At 38.3% G+C, this 21055-nt stretch overlaps 1 protein-coding gene across 1 annotated transcript in view; it reads left to right on the top strand.

Annotated features, from left to right (window-relative positions):
• CUBN (cubilin) overlaps nt 1–21055 on the top strand; it is a 141967-nt gene that overhangs the window by 101065 nt on the left and 19847 nt on the right. The window contains exons 50-57 of the mRNA XM_065831316.2: nt 943–1149; nt 3265–3414; nt 4281–4402; nt 6349–6574; nt 8705–8892; nt 11209–11365; nt 12885–13034; nt 19918–20118. Coding sequence (XP_065687388.1) covers nt 943–1149; nt 3265–3414; nt 4281–4402; nt 6349–6574; nt 8705–8892; nt 11209–11365; nt 12885–13034; nt 19918–20118 — 1401 coding nt within the window. The remainder of the gene's footprint in view (nt 1–942; nt 1150–3264; nt 3415–4280; nt 4403–6348; nt 6575–8704; nt 8893–11208; nt 11366–12884; nt 13035–19917; nt 20119–21055) is intronic.

The following is a 21055-nucleotide window of genomic DNA, read 5'->3' as shown; positions in this document are numbered from 1 at the left end:
CTTTGGTGACTCATTTCATACCTAAAGTACTGGCACATGTAAAAAAATTACTTAAACAGATAACAAATCTTTGGTACGTTTTGTTTTCTCTTTTACATCTTTGGATGGCAGTAGATGTATATCTTTGATTAATTGAAAGAACTTGAAAAAATGGAGAAGGTCTCGTTGTAATGGACTTCATGTTACTATGTCAAATTTGAAATGGAAAGAGCAGCCTCTATTATGGATCACAGTCCTTACTCTCACTACTGATTTATTGGTTTGTACTTAGTCTTGAGTAAGAGATGGTCTGAAGTGGCCTTATTCCATGAAAAGATATAAAAAGCATAGTGCCATAGACAAATTGAATAATTCAAGTGCTTCCTTATTCCTCAGGGGGATAATTAATTTATTGTAGCTTGTGAAAGTGCAGCTAACCTAGTTTTGCAAGCTCAGCCTCCAGAGAGGAGGCAGCTGGCAGAGCCTTATTACTACAGCTTTGAGTCTTCTGACCTTAATTTTCCAGCTCCCCCTAAAGCACCCTACTGTAGCAAGAGTGTGCTGCTCTTGAGGGTATGTTCCAGAAAAATCCTCTCCTGAGTCTAGAATTAGGTAATGGGTAGGGCTGAGCAACACTGAACTGGAGCTGCAGTAGGATTTTATCAAAAAGTTAAATAATACTTGTTGTAGTGACAGTGCTACTGATTTTTTTTTTTATTTGATACCATGCAAAATAGTTGTTTCTTTGTTTTACACATGTTTTTAAAGTCTTACCAATAAATTCCAGGACATGAGGCAAGAATTATCTTGTATACATCAGTAAATGATAAAATGGGAAGAAAATTTTGGTCTAATTAACACATGTACTTGCTGACATGAGCATATCTGAATAAACAGGGGCAAGATTTCTCTTCATACAAGAATAATTACTGTTTTAAAACAAATTATATTTTGTTTCTGCAGTTTGTGGTGGAACCCTGATGGGACATGCAGGTGGGAATTTCTCTTCTCCTGGTTATGATGGCATCAAAAATTACACAAGTAACCTGAACTGTGAATGGACCATTGAAAACCCCTCCCACTATAATTCATCCATATATGTGTCTTTTGAGGATTTCCACTTGGAACATCACCAGGACTGCAAATACGACTACCTAGAGTTACGAATAGGTTTGTATGTTCAGCAGGAGAATGGATAAAGCTCATCAAGATTCTTGTTGGGTAACTATGTTTGTACCAAATCTTGTTCATATGTTTGCAGAGAGTGACTGTTGTAGTGTCTCCTAGACTGGGAATGGGATTTCAGTGCTAGAGCAATGGATGCATGGATTTGGCCACTCTTTCCTTCAGGAGAGAAAATGTAAAACTGGATAGGTATCTTGGGGGAATTAATTGTTTTGGTGGTTGCAGTACACACTTGACTCTTCTTTTCACAAGTGACAATATGAATTTCACTTCCTCTCACTTGAAAGATAGCAGTCAGGAGAAACTGGACCCATCAAAACTATTTATTTGGTACACAGCCCATTCCCTCCCTGCTCCTGAAATATCTCCAGGGACAGCAGGAGTGAGGAATGCTTTAATTATTCATGCCCTCTGGCCTGCATACCCACTTTATACCCTACTTTTGTACTCTATAAGATGATTCTCCTAAAACAAATCCATATTTTCCGCAAGACTGCATTACAAAATACAGACTAAAGCATTTAAAGTAAAAGCAATCACAGGATTAATGCACCAGTAATATCTCTGCATACTTGAGCATCTTTAGCTATCTGCATGAACAAGCAACTGGAAATGTCATATGAAAGTCACTCAGCCAATGCCAAGTGTAGTATGAAAGCTCCAGCTGTCTTCTTCACTGAGAGGCTGTATCTGTGAGTCCCAGAGAGAGCAGGTTCTAATTTACCAGGTAATCGTTTCTGAAAGGTTGGGGGGATTGACAACAGGAATCTGTTACATCCTCATTTGCTTTCATTTGAATGAGAGCTCTTGACTATATAGTATTGGTTTGCATGCATAGCTGTGTAGTGTAACAGTTCCCTCCCAAGTATGCACCTGAGCTGGGAAATAATAGAAAGAGAAGTCAGAGAAATAAATAATTAAACATATCTGGTCCATTACTCATCAGTTCTCACTATTCTCACCTAATTGTGAACCTCAGGCCTCCAGGCAATACAATCAAATGAAAAAGCTAAAAATCCACTTTAGTGCATGTTAACAAGACAGGTTTTAGCATTTCTTTGTGTAATTTCCATGAATAGAATTTTATTGTATGTACCTTTTATCACTGTGCTTCAAGACATTTCAAATGGTGGCTGTGTCACTGTATATGACAGTAAGTTGAAGTTACTCAGCCACGTTACTTGAAATAAATGTGAAAGAGCTTTGAAAAGTGCCCATAATTTCTCCCTCCTGCTCTGCTGCCTTCTTCACAAGAACAGGCTGCCACTCTGCACGGAGCAAGGAGCTGGTTTTGAATGGAGACTTTTAAGACCATCAATCTGGTGTTATTAGAGAAGATAAATTAGGAACGGCATGGCCTGGATGTTGTGAGGAACGCTATTACACTTATTCTCTTTTTGCTGAGAATGTATCAGTAATAAACAGAAACTGATACTTCTACCAATGTGATGTGTAAGAGCTTACACCAACATGAGCAAACATTCGGTGTCACAGACGTGCAACTGCCTGCATTGTGCTTTCCTTTTGGTTTCAATGATTTGAATAAATGCTGGCATTTTATCTGCCATACAGAGAACGGTATATTGAGCTCCCTAGGAAAGAAATGCTCACTATTAGTACAGCAGTGACAGGTTATTCATGGATGAAGCTCATCCCTATATGGTAGAAAACTCAAAACCCATGTTGACTTTAATGAGGATGTCACAAACACATGCAATCAGGTCCTTTGGCCACCTCTTCCCACTGCTCTGCCCCAAAATGTCTGCAGTTTTGGGGCACTTCCTGTGTTCTCAGGTCTGATGGGTCATACAAAATGAAAGTGTGCAGGAGGGCAGAGAGGGGAGAGAAGGAGACCAAGAAGATATCCAAAGAATCATCAGTACAGCTTTGGAAAGAACTTTCTCTTTGTTGAGATTTATGATCCCAGCAATATGAACTGCAGCACCCAAAACAAATAATCAGTAATTAACTGTGATATGTACTTCTCTCTGTTTTCCAGTCAAAACAAAATGACATGCATTTTTGTCCCATATATTCCTTTACATTATTGTAGCTCTTTTAAGATTCAAAAAGTATATTTTCTTTTTTTTCTTTGCTCAGGAGATGCTGATGGAGAGCTAATAGCCAGACTTTGTGGTCAGGCTGCACCATCTGTGCCACTAGTTATAGCTGCCTCTCAGATCTGGGTACATTTTGTAAGCGATGGAAACACAGAAGATAAAGGATTCTTGGCCCATTACATGTTTGAAGGTAAATGGCTTGATAGAGTGTTGCCCTTGCTAACTGAGGCACTTCTGGAGAATGTCGCCATTCATTTGGTGATACTGAGAATACACACTATGGGATCAACCCTCAAAGAGGTCCTCAAAAGTTACACAGTGCCTGCCACTATTTATATCCATCTAAAGCAAACATATGCTAGCAATTGAACTTTCAGATCTATTTTCTGCCTCACTGTTCCCATTCCCCAAACCGCATTTCGGTTTCTGCAATGCAGAGCAACACTCAGAACAGCTGGCTGCTCTTGGGAATAAGGGTGTAACAGGTAACAACAGCCAAGTTTGACTTACTTCAAATAGGCCTCCAGAGTGCTAGCATGGCTGAAATGAATTCTGCTGCTTGAACCTTCATACTCATTTTGAAATCCACTAAAAGCCATATCAGTGCAAATTACACCACTTTGCCATTTACATGCCAGCACAACTGTTCTTCCTGTCAGAGCTGGATTTAGCCTTGGTGCTTATCTAAACACATCAACAAGTTTTTGACTTGATTGTGTTGGTCCAAGAAGGGCACCGGTTTGCTTAGGAGTCTGAGATAAGTAAATTGAAGATAAGGTGGAAGAGGCAGCTCTAAGTGTCAGCTGGCAAAGGCTTTGCGGAGCTATATTAAGTATCAGCATAAATGTGAAGTTTTAAGGTCATTGCATCTGTTTACTGGCTATTCAATGACAAAGATTTTAAAACTTGGATTTTCCCAGATAAATTGTTCATTCTTACCTATATCAGTCCAACTTGATTATGTTTTAGCACTATTTCAAGCTGAATAATGTTCCAGTCATTTGATTATAGTGTTCAGTTCCTAAACTGTATTCAAATGTCACTCTTTTTCTTCAGCCTGTGGTGGTATACAGTCAGGTGAAAGTGGAGTCATCTCCAGTCCTAATTATCCCGAGCCTTACAGCAACATGAATCGTTGCTCCTGGTTGTTGGAAGCCCCTGAAGGTGACACCATCACTGTGAGTAACACAATGCCATGATTGTGTGTGAAGTTGGCAGTGTGAGAGGTACCCTCTGAGTCTTGAGGAACAGGTTTGAGACTATCTGGAACATCAGAAATATGAAGGAATGAAACATCTCCCCATCAGCCTTACCTAAGAAAGAGGGGGAAATAAAGACAACACAACCAAACTGGATTCTGCTTTTTGAAAACCAGAAGTATCCTCATCTAGCTTGACTTTAAAACATAGCACTGACTTCTCCTTTAAATTTTCTGTGGTTAGGATATTAAAATAACTCATGTTATTAGATATGCATGGGTATTCTCCCTATGACGAGAATAAACATGAGGCTGAAGATTTTTCATCTCTGTAGAAAAGTTAAAAGCCACTAGGAACTTACTTTTGCCTTTTAATGGTTAGTCTGGAAGATAATATGATTGCTGGTACAAATTACATCAATGAGATGCTACTCTTATTTCCCAATTATTAATGGGCTGTCTGAGGTGCTACTGTTTGAACTGAACTGCTGGGAGACTAGCTTAAGCACCTTTATGATCAAGCAGTGCTGAACTTCACTTGCTGACTTATTTGACTAATTCTTTGGAAAATAGATGCAATCGGTAACATTTGTAGTTTAGGTCAGAAAAAATATTTGAAAAACAATTTTGTAAAAACACATTGCAGATTTTAATATGTAATGTCTTTCACTAATTTCCCTGTCCTGTTTTCTTTATTTAAAACTAGAAAGGTATTTCTTAGAAATACAAATCCATAGTCCTAATTATTCTGCTGCATGATATTCTGATCACTGCCTGGGTACTAAATTCAGGGAATACTGGATTGTTTTGGTAAAACACAAAATTTCTTCTTAATCCCCATTGTTTTTTAAAGCAGAACTAATCTTAATCAGATGGAAGTAAATTTCTATTTTAAAAAGTATGAGTAGCAGCACCCTCATTGAAGGCAGACTAACCTTTTCCAGTATAAGCTGCCAGTTTCAGTGGCTGAGCCAGTTCCAAACTTAAAACATTTAAACTAAATTTGTATTTAGTCTTTGACTCAGGCAGAGTTATTTTGGAAATTAATACACACAAAAGTTATAGGAAGTACTATGTATTTGCTAACCTTTTCCACAAAGATCCCAATCCTGGAACTGGTAAAAAACAAACAAACAAACCAACAAACAAAAAACAAAACCAAACCACAACAACAAAAAAACCCCAAACCAAACAACACACACACAAAAAAACTTATTGGGAGAAGGCCAGGCAGTCATTAGTGTACATCAGTATTTCAACATCAACAAATCCAGAAGTCTACTGGATCAGCAACCTAAATCCTTGAGCTGGAAATCCCACCCATGTGCTTATCACTCCAAGGACAAATGGCATCAGTGTGGGAGAGGGACAGGGGCAGAAGCTGCCTGCGCAACCCAGTTCATGTGATGCATCCAGGCCTACAAGAGCCAACCATGCAACTGTTTCTCTCACATTTAATAGAAACTAGCATTATTTATAGCAACTGTTAAGTATTCTGATTCAAAAATAATAGGAAATAAAAAAAATCCAAGGCTTTCTGCTTACATATCTACTTGTATTTGAATGTGTACCTTCAGATTTCATGCCCAGAAGCCTTGAGAACAGGAAAGTGGTTCAACAGCTGTGCATACTGAAGACAGTTTTGAGGCACATACTGAGCTTCAAACGTATGATAAGGTCCCAATAATGCCAGTTTTTAACCTGTGCATTCCTCTTCCATTTCTGTCTTCATGCTAAGTAGCTGCTGTTACTTACAGTGGCAAGATTCCAGGCAATACTTGCATCCAGGTGAAATGACAGTTGGATTTCTGAGCATACCCAGAAATCGTTGTGCTGAGATGGCCACGGGATCTGGTTGTAATTGCTCTAACCTCTCTGCTGGTGTGGCTGGTGGTAGCTTCTGAGTATTGCTTTTGTGTGTCGCAGCTTACCTTTACAGCCTTCCACGTTGAACATCATTCGCTTTGTAAGTGGGACTCTGTTACGATCCTGAATGGTGGCTCTCCTGGGTCTCCCGTCATAGGGAAGTATTGTGGAAACACATCCCCTGGGACTATTCAGTCTGGCTCCAGCAAGTTAGTAGTGATCTTTAACTCTGATCACTCAGTTCAAGGAGGTGGCTTTTATGCAACGTGGACAGCAGAATCTCTAGGTAAGAGAAAAACCACTTTTTTTTCAAGTCTAACACAGCAGTGCTTCCTACCCATGTAAGACTTTTCAACCACAAAAAGAAATAGTATTCTTGTCTTTAGTTAAGTTTGCGTTAAAGAATAAAAGAAATACATGCCAACATCTTCAGCATTCTTGAGAGAAGCCAGCGCTAAAAAAGTCAAGTATTAAACCAGGGCTGTCTGATCTTACAAAATGAAATCAAATTTGGACTGATTTTGTTCTTTTTAAGCCTCCTACTGGCAGTTTCTTGATGTCTAAATTGTCACCATGCCCATTTTCCTCCCAGCAGTGGTATCTATTGTCAGTGACTATAAGAAATTTCACTTCTTGAATAATTGTTTCACAGTTTGATTTGGTTTAAACACTTGAAACTAGAAAGAGGTCAGTTTCAAAGTAGAGAGACAGACAGAACTTCTCAAAGAACACATGCGACAACAGCTTAAAACTCTTCCACTTCAGTGGAAATGTTGGTACACTTTTGAAGGTGGTACACATGCAAGATCAAATTGGTACATTCCCTCCCTTGAAATTATAATCTCTCTGGATTAAAAACAGAACAAACAAACAAAAAAAAACCCCACCCCACACAAAGGAAAGAAACAAACAAAACTCCCCCAAAAGCCCAACCAACCAACCAAAAAAACCCCACAAAACAAACAACAAAAAAGGCAGCTCACCATCTGCATATTGTCCTTCAGGAGGTGACCAAAGGCAAGTGTGGATGTGCTGGCTGGTGGCAGGGCAGAATTCATTGCTCCTCCCTACCTCAGTACAGAGCTGAAAACATGTGTTCCCTTGTGTCACCAACTGCAGACCTTCCGGCAGATGCTGATGCCCTGACAGTATTCACACCGTCAGTTGAAGGAGTGTTGTCTTAAACACATCAATAGTCTGTGCTTGCATGAATATACACGGTCACTTCAGCAGGTTTTTGACATTTTTCCCTGTTGTCACTGGGATTTCATGTCCAAGGAAGGCAGTTCTTCAATGATGTAGTATACACATCAATATATACACGGAATGTTCACAGTCAGTGTTCTCTCTCTGAAAGGAGATTTCTATTTCTTCTATGCCTGGATTCCTTCCCTCAGGTTTCTTCTCATTTGTTCACTGAGAATCTCTGTGTTTACATTCTGTATGTGTGAGCAAAATTTGGCCTCATACACTTCTACCCATTTCTAACACAGAGGAACAAAAATTAAAATATTCTTTTTAAAACTAATAGATATATTCTTAATTAAGAAGAAAGAAAGTAGAATGCTATAAACTTTTTTTTTGCTCTTTAGTAATCCTTTTACTACATTGTCTCTGAAATAATAACGGGTTGCTAGTAGTATATGAATAGCCCTAGTAAATTATTCTTGGCCTGATATTTGCAAGTATGTTTCAAATTAACTAAGTTTATTATGTATAAGAACATGAGCTGCCACAGAGCCATGACCAGATCTTCCCCCTTATAAACGAATCTGTTAGCAATTTTTAAAGGCATTTTTTTCAGCCCACTTCATAATCCTGCTGAGATCCACAGGGCTGCCTGTGCTGGAGAAGTCACCATTTTGCCCTGGGTAAGCGGATATAGCTCGAGCAGAATCACATGTGGAACTGCAATAGTTGCATGTTGCAGAGCGAGGGGAAAAAAAAAAAAAAAAAGAAAGGATTCAGCAGTACATTAAGGTTTTTTGCCTATGGTGCTTTTTTGAATGGCTGCCAGTTATGATGTGCATGCTGTGGGGTGTGGGAAGGAACCTGCACAGCCTTGGGAAAAGCCCTTCATTAATGTATTTCTGACCCTTACTCTCCTTTATGCAATTCCCACTTCTAATTGTTAGGAGTGTATAGATGGACCAGATCAAAAAGGTATCAACTGGCAAGGAGAAGGAGCTTGTGAAGTAGAGGAATTACAAATAGAGACCTTCTCTAGAGTGCAACCACCTCTCTGCTGCAAGGGTGGGAGAAGGAAAATTACTTAAAAGAGGGATAAATGAAGTTTGAATGGGTGTCAGGGCTTTCCTCTCTCACTCCTGCAGCCACAGAAGCAAGCAGCCATTCCAAGCTGACACCAACAGGAAATATTTGATCATTTCTCCCACCTGTTGCTATTTTTTTCCAGGATGTGGTGGAATCATTCATTCAGATAACGGTATGATCAAGTCTCCTCATTGGCCTCAAAACTTTCCCATGAACACCAGATGCTCCTGGACCATCATTACACACGAAAGCAAACACCTGGAGTTGAACTTCCACAGTAACTTCCAGATTCCAGACAGCAATGGAAGCTGTCAGAGCAGTTATGTGAAGGTAAAGTAATTGTGGGCATTAGATCAACAGAGCAGTGCTTTAAGAAGTCAGGATTCCAGAATCCTGTTTTGCAATCATCATGGTTAGGACTGTCAACGCACAAAATTCAGAATATAAACTGAAGTCCTTGTACCAATACAGTCAATTTTCTGTATGCCTTGAGAACTGGCGTCTATATATTTTTAATTTTTAGCAGTTCTTGAGGTACCACCTCCAGCAGGATCCCATCACCCTACACGCTGCCTGAAAAATCAAAAATATGAAGAAAATGTACATATGACTAGGAAATAATGAGAAAATATAGTGTAATGAAAAGACCTTTTCAATTACTCCAGTGATTCAGAAATCAGGAATGTGACACTATAATTCTACAAAACTTCTTTATAAGTGCATAAACTGTCCAAGTTGCACTAATCCTTCTTTTTTTTTTAATCTCAAAAAACAAAGATAGCGTTCTTATCATTCATAGGTTATCAAGAGCCTCTTGTTTTCAAAGCAATAGAATGGAGTGGACATGCTTTGAATTTTTCAGTGTAATTTTCTTCTCAGGCATCTGGCATATATTCAGTGGTTTTGTGCTCATTTTCTCCACAGCAGTACAACTCCCACTTGAAATAAAGGGCAAACATAATTTGACAACATGTAGGAAGGCTTGAGCAACTGTACATCTGATCTATACCTACTAACTTACAAATCACAGTTGCACTCATTTTTAAGGCTGTGGAAAAAAATACTATTAGATTTGCCTTTTCATAGCCTGCTCCACTGATTAGTTGATGTAGTAGGTTACAATTAATTTCACGAATATGAAAGCTTAATACCGCCATTAAAGGTGCTTTAATTTCTAAACATTCCTGTACGACATGGTCAAAACTATGTCAATTGGAGATTTTCTCCATAGGAAATAATCTGAAAATGTTTGTGATGTCTGCCTCCATTTCTAAACGCCCAATTTGAGATGTATAAAGGTATATTGATACGAGAAAGTGTGGAACCGGTGTAAGTTTCTTCCATTCATTCTAATCTGAGCAGCTAAAAAAAGAGGAATCCAAAATCAATAGTGACTTTGCAAAATCCTGGCCAGGCCATGGACGGTTTATATTAATCCTTTGAGCATCCATTGCCTCAAGCACCTGGCCAGATGAATGAGGTGATTCATAGGCCTACACTTGCAGACTAACCCTTGGCTAACCCTTTCTAGGACGGCTGCTTAGAGCCATCTCAATTTCATGTGGTTGTTCTAGTTCCTCTAAACTTGTTTCAAACACATTATTTTAAAACTAAAATATTATTTGTTTTTAATACATTTTTGGTTTAAAATACCAGTAAAAAAAAAAAAACTGTTCAAACACATCAATGAAAAATAGATTTATTATTAAATTTTTTTCTTTTTTTTTTTTTATTAATGCATGTTTTAAATCCTTGGCAATAAACATCCTGATTCAGGAAATTATTTAAGCACTCAGAAACATTAAACATTTATGCCTATGTTTAATTTTATATGTGTGTTGAAATTCAGTGCTTAAGCTGTGAGCCTCAAGTACATGTTTAAATGATTACGTGAAGTAGGTTTCACTTAAAAAAACCTACCTAAACCTGCATGTGCCTCTTGAATGAATGGTTTGATTTAACTTAAATTGGCTAATGGTACAGCTGAAGAAAAAAAAAAGGTATATTTTTCTTTAGTATATTTTTTGTGAGATATTATTTTGTTAATTCTCTACATGATTTGATACTTGTCATTGAACAAGTGAATGCAGCATAACAAAAATGGGAATAATTTTTCATTAGCGAGATTATATATTAAGTATCCAGATCTTCAAGTTTGATGCCTCTACATTATCCTAGCATGGCAGCTTGGTTTTTACTGACTTACAAATAATATAAGGATTACATTTATTACTTCATCATATACACTTGCATTCATATTCATAGGGTGTATGGAGATAAATTAGCAGAGACAAAATAGAAGTAGGTAATGATGTGCATAAAATATTTTTCTCTCTTTCCATGGACCTGATCTGTGTTGGCTCTGCTATCAGCAGCGATTCGAGCAAATGACCTCCAGATGCCCTTCAGGGGACCCTGGCAAACCAAGTTATTGTCTCTGATTGACTCCTTGAAGTCTTTTTGTCTCCACTGACCGTAGATTGAAGAGAGAGTGATTAGCTCCAGTTTACATCTCTAAGACTGAGCATGAGACAAATCTTACCCTAAGTCTATGGAAAGAACAATTGCATATACAATTCCTGGTGGGTTCCCACAAACTACATGGGCTGTGAAAGCACTAAACCATTTCCATTCTGGGTTTGTCAGGTGTGGAGAGGAAATGATGAAGAAGCAGCAGCTTTGTTAACCACAGGATGTGGAAGTTCAGCTCCCGATCCTGTTGTTGCTCCAAACAATGTGATAACTACAGTATTTCAGTCTCAGGATGCTCCCGGGACAGGTTTCTCTGCATCTTTCATAAGCAGTAAGTAACATTAAAGCCAGATGGCTGCTCTATTAGTCCATTTTGGATTAGTTTGATCTGTGTGTAGCAATTCAGACCTGAGTCCAACGAGGCTTTGAAGCCTGTGCCCAGCTTTTGAAACCAAGAAACAAGTAAACTTCATACAGAATGCAATGGAGCTACTGTGTTCTCCAGTGTTGGAGTTGCCAAAAATGCTCCATGCAGCTACAACTTTGTAGTTATTCTTAGCCACCTTTGCCTTTTCAGAGTGCCAAAAAGAAATGAATAGTCTTTACATTTTAAGAATTTGTTTCTCTGTAGTTAAATTGCTTGGAAGCTAAAGTTATAATCTGCTTAAAAAGGAGAAAGGATATGCTTTTCCTTTAGAATTTTTCTCTGTTCTTCTTTTCAAGGCACATGCTGAAACTGTGCTAATTTCTCATGTGTATGATATAGCCTATGCCCTTCACACAAACTGCTCTCAGGAGAAGAAATGACTCCTCACCATGTGCTCTTGCTTTTGCTTTGCTTTGTTGTATTTGTATTTCATGTAGTTCAAGCAGCATTTCTTGGGTAGTCTCTCCATTTCTTTAACCATGGCAGGTGCTTTGTGATGGTCAAACCCACCAGCAGTGTAGGAGGTAGTGTTCAATTGCTGTTGGTTATTTGTTATTTTTTTGTAGGATTCTGCCAAAGGAAACTACTTTCGCTGTATTCAGATTAAAACAGTGAGAAATTAAGTGCTTAGAGGATGGCACTATTGAAGTATGCAGAACTCTGAACTGAAACTGCTTTTGTTTTTATAATGTCTGCATTAATGTTGTCAGTAACAACTAACAACCTCTTAGTGGAGACAATCGCAGGCTTCACATGCCTGTTTCTATACTTACACCAGCATTTCTCTGTGCACTGCACTCTTTTAAGCCTGCACCTTAAAATAAAGAGACACCTCAAGGCCATGCAAGTCATTAGGATCAGAAGGAGCTCAATGAAAATGTTCTGTGTGCTTGAGAAGTTTTGGGCAGCAAACCTTTCCTGCCTCTGCATATATAACAAAGCAACCCAGAGATGCCCCACGGCTGACTGCATCCACCTGGCTGTTAGGCATGGAGCAAGAGTGGTATTGCTTGGGCTGCCATGGGCATCTTCAAATGAGGGTAAACTGCTGATATACCCCAATAACTCTCCATCCCATTCACCTACATTTGTATGTCCGTAGGGATTTTGAAATGTACAGACTCCAAACCCATAAGTGCTGTGTCCTTCTGGTTAGTGGGCTGAGGGGCTGTGGCCTGATCTCATCTGAGAGGCTTCGAGATACTGTGTGAGGTTGTAGACAGGAAGGCTCTCTGTTGCCCAAAACCACTGCTCTGTGTGTGTCAAAGACCTACTGTTGCCATCATGATATATGCTACTTTCCCTGTTTTTTTGACCAGCCTCTTAAGGAGAGATGAGACCCTTGTGTACATTTTTTCACTGCAAAAACAGAATGATGTTATCACCTGGTTTATAACTGTGTCTTATTTATTTCTCTTTGCAGGATGCGGAGCAAATTTCACCAGCCCAAGAGGTCGTATTGTCTCCCCTAACTACCCTAGTCAGTATGATAACAATTTGAACTGCAGTTATATCATAGATCAGGGACCACAGTCACTGGTGATCCTAGAGTTTGAGACTTTCCACTTGGAAGGTAACAAGTTCTTCATCATTTCAGTATATACTACGCAGTGTAACTTTTTATTTGAAAACATACAAGTGTTCTATCATGGAAAATGGTTGATGGTTTAATTTGCTGATCCATTCTAAAAATAATTCACAGAGATAGTTTCTATGGTTCAGTTTTGTGTCACTAAAGGCTTCTAGAAGGGTGCAGATAGATGTCACTTGGTGAATATCTTACAGCATGAAGCTGGGAATTGGCCAGGTGGTTGGAGTATAAGAGTGACTGTGGCCAATTTGGCTTTCTGTTCCTGCCTTGTTTTTGCCATTGAATCTTAGAATCTTTTTGATCTTAGGCCAGCTGTTTTGCTCTTCAGTGCTTCTGCTTCCTTAACTGATAAAATGGTTATAAATATACTTGGGTGTTATACAAGGATGTGCGAACATATAAGTGTGAAACTACGTGAAAGACTACAGTGACCGAAAATCTGTAAAAGTTGTTACCCTGGTATGAATGGTTAAACTTTTCCATCTTTAATAGGAACAAATTTTTATGGGTGGACATGTCATGATAACACAGAGGGAATCAGTATGACCAAACTACTTGGGTGGCATCACATATTTCAAGGCCATATTAATTTGCTTCCCTTGAAGTCACCTAGACAAAGGGATTTTTTAGTAACTTGTTACTAAGCTGGTGTGCGTAGTTTGAATTTTTCTTCAGATCAAATAATAAAGTCAGAAAATAGGCTTATTTTCTTTTGGTTTTAAGATTTCAAATGGTAATTCAAAAGTATTCTGGTACAAACTTAATTTAGATCTGAGACAAAGATTTGATTTGATTATGATTTTATCTAAGACTTTTTTTCATACTCTACTACAAACTCCTACTTCAAGAATTAAATGTAAACCATATAAATTACATAATTTCTTCATGTAGAAGGCATTATTATTCAGCAGACACACTAAGCATTAGGCTGAACCAGATGATGCTGATTTTGACACCTCAGTGAGTACATTGCTGATCTGTATTCTGTCTGTGCATTCAGTTAATTTATAAATGGATTCAAGCTTTTATTATCAAGAGGGTTAAAGGAAAGAGGTAAGTGATACAGATGTAATAATAAACATAGACTCAAATAATTACTAAAAGTATTCTACTTGTTGCAGGATAATTTGTTCCTTTATTGTTATAGGCTTCCTTAGGCTACACAAACTCAAAGTCCTTAGTCACATGAAATAAAAGAACTTTGGATATGAGCTAAAGGACATCTGTTTATAAAAGAAGAAGTATAAATCTCACCAGTAGTTGCTTATTAATATATTTTTAAAAAATCCTAAAATAAAACCCTGTACCAAAGAGTAATTGCCTGGGTTTAAATTGAAAAGAAGACCAAAATCACCATGCAGAAGTAAAAACTTATTCAGTAGTCCCACTGAATATGTTTAGCACATGTGCCTAAAGTTTTCCAGTGTGAACTCCCTTAGTTCATCTGCAAAGGCAGGACAATGTTTGGCAACATCTGTTAAAAACATTTCTGGCTATTCCATATGCAAGCAAGCATTGCACCTGTTTAGATTGTTGCTGAGTGTGGCCTTTAAAAGCTTAACCACACTGGTACAGATGTTCCAGATGGGGTTTTTGAAACTTAGATACATGTACAATTAACATAATTTACTACCTATTTGACCTCTCAAAGAAATCCTCTTTTTTTTTTTCATGGTTGTTTAGTAATGAAATGAAGTATCTAAAATAATGCCTGCAAGGCATACATATCTCATTGACTTTAACTGGTTGAGATATCTTTTCCAGAAGATTAGAAGGCAGAGGGTAATTGGCTACAGTGCAGTGACACATTGGTACAAAATTGAATGACTTCATGGGTTAGTCACAGATCTTTGCCGTAGAGTGGTGATGTTTTAAATTATGATGAGGCGCCTGTTCTGATATAAAGGATGACTCCAAATGAGTCGGTTAATACAATGTCAGTACTTGGAACTAAATGAACATGTCATGCATGTGCTACATATTAAGTATGTATTAAACCATAAATATAGCAAGTAATAGAGCAAGAGAGAACTGGAGGAAACTGCAATTGTTGATTTTGTGATCAAAATTTAATCTAAATTTGCTGCAGATAAAAAACAAAAATTCTTTTTATCTGACTTCATGGCCCTGAAAATAAACATCTAATTTAGATTATCATCTAGATGTATGTCCTCCTATAGTGAAGTGAAAAAGATAGTACTTTAAACTGAAAACTAAATGTACCTTATAGGTGGAATGAATTGCCTTCTGAAGGCCTCCCTCACTCTCTTTCCACATTGAGTATTACAGGGAGCCATAGACAATAGCTTACACAAAATACTTCAGATGTAGGCAGCAAAACACAGGCAAGATCAACCCTACAAAAGGAGTTGGGCTTTCCTTTATATATTTCCTTTAATTTCCTTATAGTCTGAAGAATGTCTCTTTCTTTTCCAAACTGCATACAGATACAGAACCTCTTTTGATTTGCCCTTTCCATGAAGTTGCATAGGTTGCCACTTTTGTCTTGTAGTACCACCTGCATTGTTGTGTTTGGTTATGGTTATGTTTTCTCAGCCCCACTTCTATGACAGTGATAAATGTTGTCTTCCATCTGTAGTCACTCCTTGGATCAAAGGTCTACACAAATCTAACATTAGAATTAGTAAAAAATTCCTTCTCTATCTTAGCAGACTTACTAAGATATAATTAATCACATCCATTTTTTATTCTTAAGCTTTATTCAGATTAACATCTCTACAAATACACCTCTAGGACAGCTACGGTAGTGTATTATTAAATGGCTGTAATACTCTTCAAGAGAGTATAACATCCAATAAAGTCTGAATTCCAAATAATGGAAAATTAGGTGAAGTGGATGGAGGCCTTCTGCAATACCTGCTTTTAGAATTCTGTAGTATTTATACTCTATCCATAGAAAACAAGTCCATTGTGTTGATATGATGTCAACCTGAAGAATGTTTTAATAACATTAAAAAAAACCAAACATGCAACTGTAGTTTTGCAATCTAGGACAGGGTCACAGCTTTATTTTGGAGTCTTCTCTATCTGCTTTCTCAGTTGTTACTAGGTGATTCAGAAAGTAGACAAGTGTTGCAATAGATTATTTTGAAAGAGGAGATATAGATAGATAGATAGATAGATAGATAGATAGATAGATAGATAGATAGATAGATGAAAGACTTGTAATTCCTTGCTTTCAAAATAGTATCTTGTGTTATAGAGCTGGTTAATATGTCACACAGGAGTTTATATCTGTGTAATACTTCTCCTACCTTAATAATTACTAATTGTGTTCCCATTTATATCAGAAGCTACAGTTGTGAATCAAAACCTCATTATTTTAAGTTTTACAAACTTCAAACAAGACGACAGGTTCTGCCTAATACAAAATGGAACAAAATCTATAACTATAGACAGAGAGGACATTATTATTAGTGATCAAATAGTTAGGGCCCCAAATTTGGTCAAGGATTTTGTGCAAGCATCATATCAAATAAATGATTTTGTGGAAAATAATGAGACTGCACAGAAATTTCTGCTAAATGAAAAGAAGGCAACACAAAAGCATATTTCAAAATGAAATGTAAGGACAACTGAAGCTCTTATCATGTGAACCTTGGAGGCAGGAGTCAATGTATCAATGCTGAGCAGTACCAAGAGATGATAATAGAGTGCAGACAGATAACAAAAGGCCTTGAAAGCAAATACACGCAGCAATTCAAAGAAAGAGAGATGTGTTCATAATGTCAGGCCAAATAATTGATCTCTCCAGCAGCATCTGGAAGAAATATTGTCAAGGCTAGGTGAAAGAATGGTACAATATCCATGTCGGAAAAATAACTGTTTCTTGGATGAGAGTCATAGCTATGGAGAAGGATAGGAAAGACTTTATCTTAAAGATAATAACTGGAAACACTTGACCATATTTACATCTAGCCTGGATGTGAAGACCTAGAGAGATCCAAATCATAGACATGGACCTAATGGAGGCAGGCAAAATGGTAAGACTGTGAAGAAAGATGATACAAGGGAAGACTTGAGAGGGGAAGAAGTCTCTCCTATTGAATGGTTTTGCTGAGAGACAGAAATAAGATTTCAGTCTGAACAGAAAGAGGCCCGAAGGACTTATGAGATCATCAGCATAGAGACAGTAGTTGCATTTGTCCTTATAAATGAGATTATACAGAGCTAATGTGGAGATCACAAAATCATAGAATAGTTTGGGTTAGAAGAGACCTTCAAAGACCATCTAGTCCAACCTCCCTGCCATGAGCAGGGACATCTTCAACTAGATCAGGTCACCCAGAGGCCTGTCCAGCCTGGCCTTGAATAGGGCATCTACCACCTCTCTGGGCAATCTGTTCCAGTGTTTCACCACCCTCATTGTAAAACCATTTGTTCCTCATGTCTGGCCTGAATCTCCCTTTTTTCAGTTTGAAACCATTACCCCTTGTCCTGTCATAAGAGGCCCTGCTAAAAAGTCTGTCCTCGTCTTTCTTATCGGCCCCTTTTAAGTACTGAAAGGCCACAATAAGGTCTCCCCGGAGCCTCCTCTTCTCCAGGCTGAACAACCCCAACTCTCTCAGCCTGTCCGCACAGGAGAGATGTTCCAGCCCTCTGATCATCTTGGTGGTCCCCTCTGGACTGTCTCCAACAGGTCCATGTCTTTCCTGTATTGAGAGCTCCAGGGCTGGATGCAGGACTCTGAGTCAGAATGGAGCAGATGGGCAGAGTCACCTCCCTGGGCCTGCTGGCCACGCTCGTTTTGATGCAGCCCAAGATAAGATTAAAAAGAGATAAAGAGAGAAAGACACGAGAGGAGATGTCTCATTGAATCCTCATGGATGAATTGGAAGAGAGAATACAGTAACACCAGAAGGATAAGCAAAAGCTCTCAATAGATAAGGCTTTATGAAGGAAAACAGTGCTAGCTATGCGGGAAGTGCCTGGCTGCTCAAAGAGGATGTGGGTCTGACATCTGACTAAGGAAAGATCTCTGGAGACTTGTAAAAGCTGTTCCATGGTAGCACAAGGGACAGAAATTGTTCTAGAAAATATCTAAGATGATAGAATTAGAAGAAATAAACCACAGAGAAGAATCACTGATGATGTGCTCAGTATGCCTAGAGGCTGGAAGTATAACATAAAGAGATAGAATAGAGGAATCTGAGGCTGAGGATTATTTACAGAATGCTTTGGTATGGTGGGAAATTAAGTGTAAACAAGAGAATGAGTTACAAGACAGAGATCAAAGAATCATCAGTCCTGCCAGGATTCAGGGGTCATAAATTATATTGGCCCAAATAATGAGGATTCAAAGTTAGAAATTAAGCCTTTCGCTTACAATGCTACTTCCACCATCTTATTCTTTCCAGTGCAGCAGTTCAAAACAATTTGTGACAGGTAATGTGGGCATTTGCTTTGCTGAGAAATCTGTTTCACTTCACGCCTTTCTCTAATGTCTTTTCAGAAAAGGACCTTAGTTGCTTTCGCAAATATTTTCGCTTCTGAATTGTCACTTGTCTCCATTTTTTTTCATTTATTTGTATTTTAAAAGTCATTATGTTTTTAATTGTATCGCGTTATCAAGTATTCTCATAATAGGGTAGGACATTAAGAACTTTATTAATTAATTATTTTATTAACAGTGTAATCAGCTATCTGTTTTGGCTGGTTGTTTTCAGCTTAGTTACTCTTATCAGAGTCAGACAAGCATCATATTTCCCTATTGGCATGATTGTAAAGCATGTTGGAAGACATTGTCTTATTGAGAGAGAAGGAATTTTTAAATTAAAACTCAAGAGAGGATCTAAAATATATCTGACTGCTGGGATCACACTGTTGTTCTTGTGACACAGAATTATTACTCCATTCCTATTGTCATCCTGTTCAATATGAGTCATCCTGTTTCCTACAACACTAGGAAGCAGCTTGTTTTGCCTGAATGATTTTCGGGAATCGCTCCACTGTAAGCGGTAGGCTCAGTGTCTCTCCTGTTAAATTTAGATAATTCCCTACTAGTCCTTTGCAGGTTAAGTAACTGCCCCATTGTTGCTAACAGATTGCTAGACATGATAACTTAACCTCAGTAAACATGTGACAACCCAGCTTCCACTATGCTTGAAAAAGAGAAAAAGAATTATGCCATTATGAAGAAAAAGAGAAAGAAAACATCAAGTTGTTCTATAAGCATAAAAACTAATGAAGCTCATTTTTCAGTAAATGTAGCTGTGTTTTTCATTAACGGCATTAATCCAGCTTTCTTGCATAATCCATGTGACTCCCTTCTTTCTCCCACATGATACTAAGCCTCTCTAGCTCCCATCAGACACCACCCTGGGTACCACCAGCTTTTCCCCATCCTTATCGCTCCTGTCTGGCCAGGGAGTTGGTGACATGGCTTTGAGCTCCCAGTGCTGGCTGATGCTCACAGGTCTCTGCCCCAACTCACAGCCTTGACACTGAAAACACAGCTTGCCTTTCTTTGGGGACATTCCTCTGGCACTCTAACTCAGCTACTGACCTTCATGAAATTTATATGAACTCAGTACATTTGACACCTCTCAGTTGAATTTGGTTGCAAATGGTGAGGTGGCTGGAAAGTCAGGAAGGTAGAGCATGGAGGCAGAGAGGATTGCCTCATTCCCTCCAGGAACCTGACTGCAAATGAGAAACTAAAAAGCAATGGGGAAAAAATAGTAGAATGCTACATTCTCTATTTCTGTGTTTCTTAGTGCTTTTGAATGGGCAGCTTCTCACCCTTATATCTGCACCAATATGCCCCCTAAAGCAGATTGCACTTGAAATTCATTGGTTTTTTTACCTATTGCTGATTACACTTCTGCATTATGTGTCCATGCAGCCCCAGCACTCTCGAGCAGAATTTGTGTTTATGATGGAGTGAGCATCTTCAGTGGGACCAGGGTTACCCCACATCCTCTCATCACGCTCTGTGGTAATGAGCTCCCTGCCCCAGTCAGTGTCTTTGGACCTATGCTGCTCAACTTCTACACTGACTCTCACATTGCCGGCTTTGGATTCCAGGCAAAATTCAGAGCATTTGGTGAGTAGCCACTGTCCTGTGCTTTAGGCAGTGGAAATGTTCCAGATAGATAATGGTTCAGTGTAGGAAATGTTGTACGTCACGTTGGGAATACTGCAGATGGATTCAGATGGTTCATATTCCCTCTGCAATTGCCCAAAAAAGCCCTCAGGACCAGGACATGGGACTGCTTGGTGCGCTTTGTCACTGACTGATGTGTTATCTCACAGTTCTCGTTTCAAGACGCTACATGAGATGAAGTTGGAAACTGAAAAACTTTTCCTTTGCTGTAGAAAAGAAATGCAACCCATTTTGGCAGGGTTTTTGTTGTGGTTTTTGTTGTTGTTGGTTTTGTTTGGTTGGTTGGTTTTTAATAATGTTTAAGGAGACACACATTACCAGTTTATTTAACTGAGGTAATTTAGAAGATTTGATCACTTACAAGAGAATGATTCTCAGTTATATTAGAACTATATTATGCAACATGGGAACTAGAACAGGGTCCTTAATTGGATCCAGCTATATGCCTCCATTTGGTTACCCTCTTGCAGTGCCAGGTATTAAGGTAAGTAAAAATGGGGATCTGGATATACTTTTATTTTTTAATAAATATTTTCACCAAAACTTTTTGTCATTCACATGACAACTCTTTTGAAGAGGAAATATGTATTAGAAAAAGAAGTTTCCAACTGAGTTTAGAATTTACATCTGCACAAATATAAATATCCAAAAAGATTAATTTTATTTTCAAAACCAATTTTAATATTTTCTGGGTTTAACTGGTAAAGACAGTACATTGACTTTTGAAAGCTATTTCATTTTCTAACCTCAGAGAAAATGTGAGTTCTTAACTTTGGTATTTGTCTTAATACATTCCTCATGTTCAAAGCCACAGCAAAAAGCATAAGGCCAAATTCTTCATATAAAATGAATGGCCTGATACAGATAAGACAGAGGG

The sequence above is a fragment of the Patagioenas fasciata genome, chromosome 2, assembly GCF_037038585.1.
Source record: "Patagioenas fasciata isolate bPatFas1 chromosome 2, bPatFas1.hap1, whole genome shotgun sequence".
Lineage (NCBI taxonomy): Eukaryota > Metazoa > Chordata > Aves > Columbiformes > Columbidae > Patagioenas > Patagioenas fasciata.
Note: the sequence above shows the minus strand (reverse complement) of the source record. Positions and strands in the feature narration are given on the sequence as shown.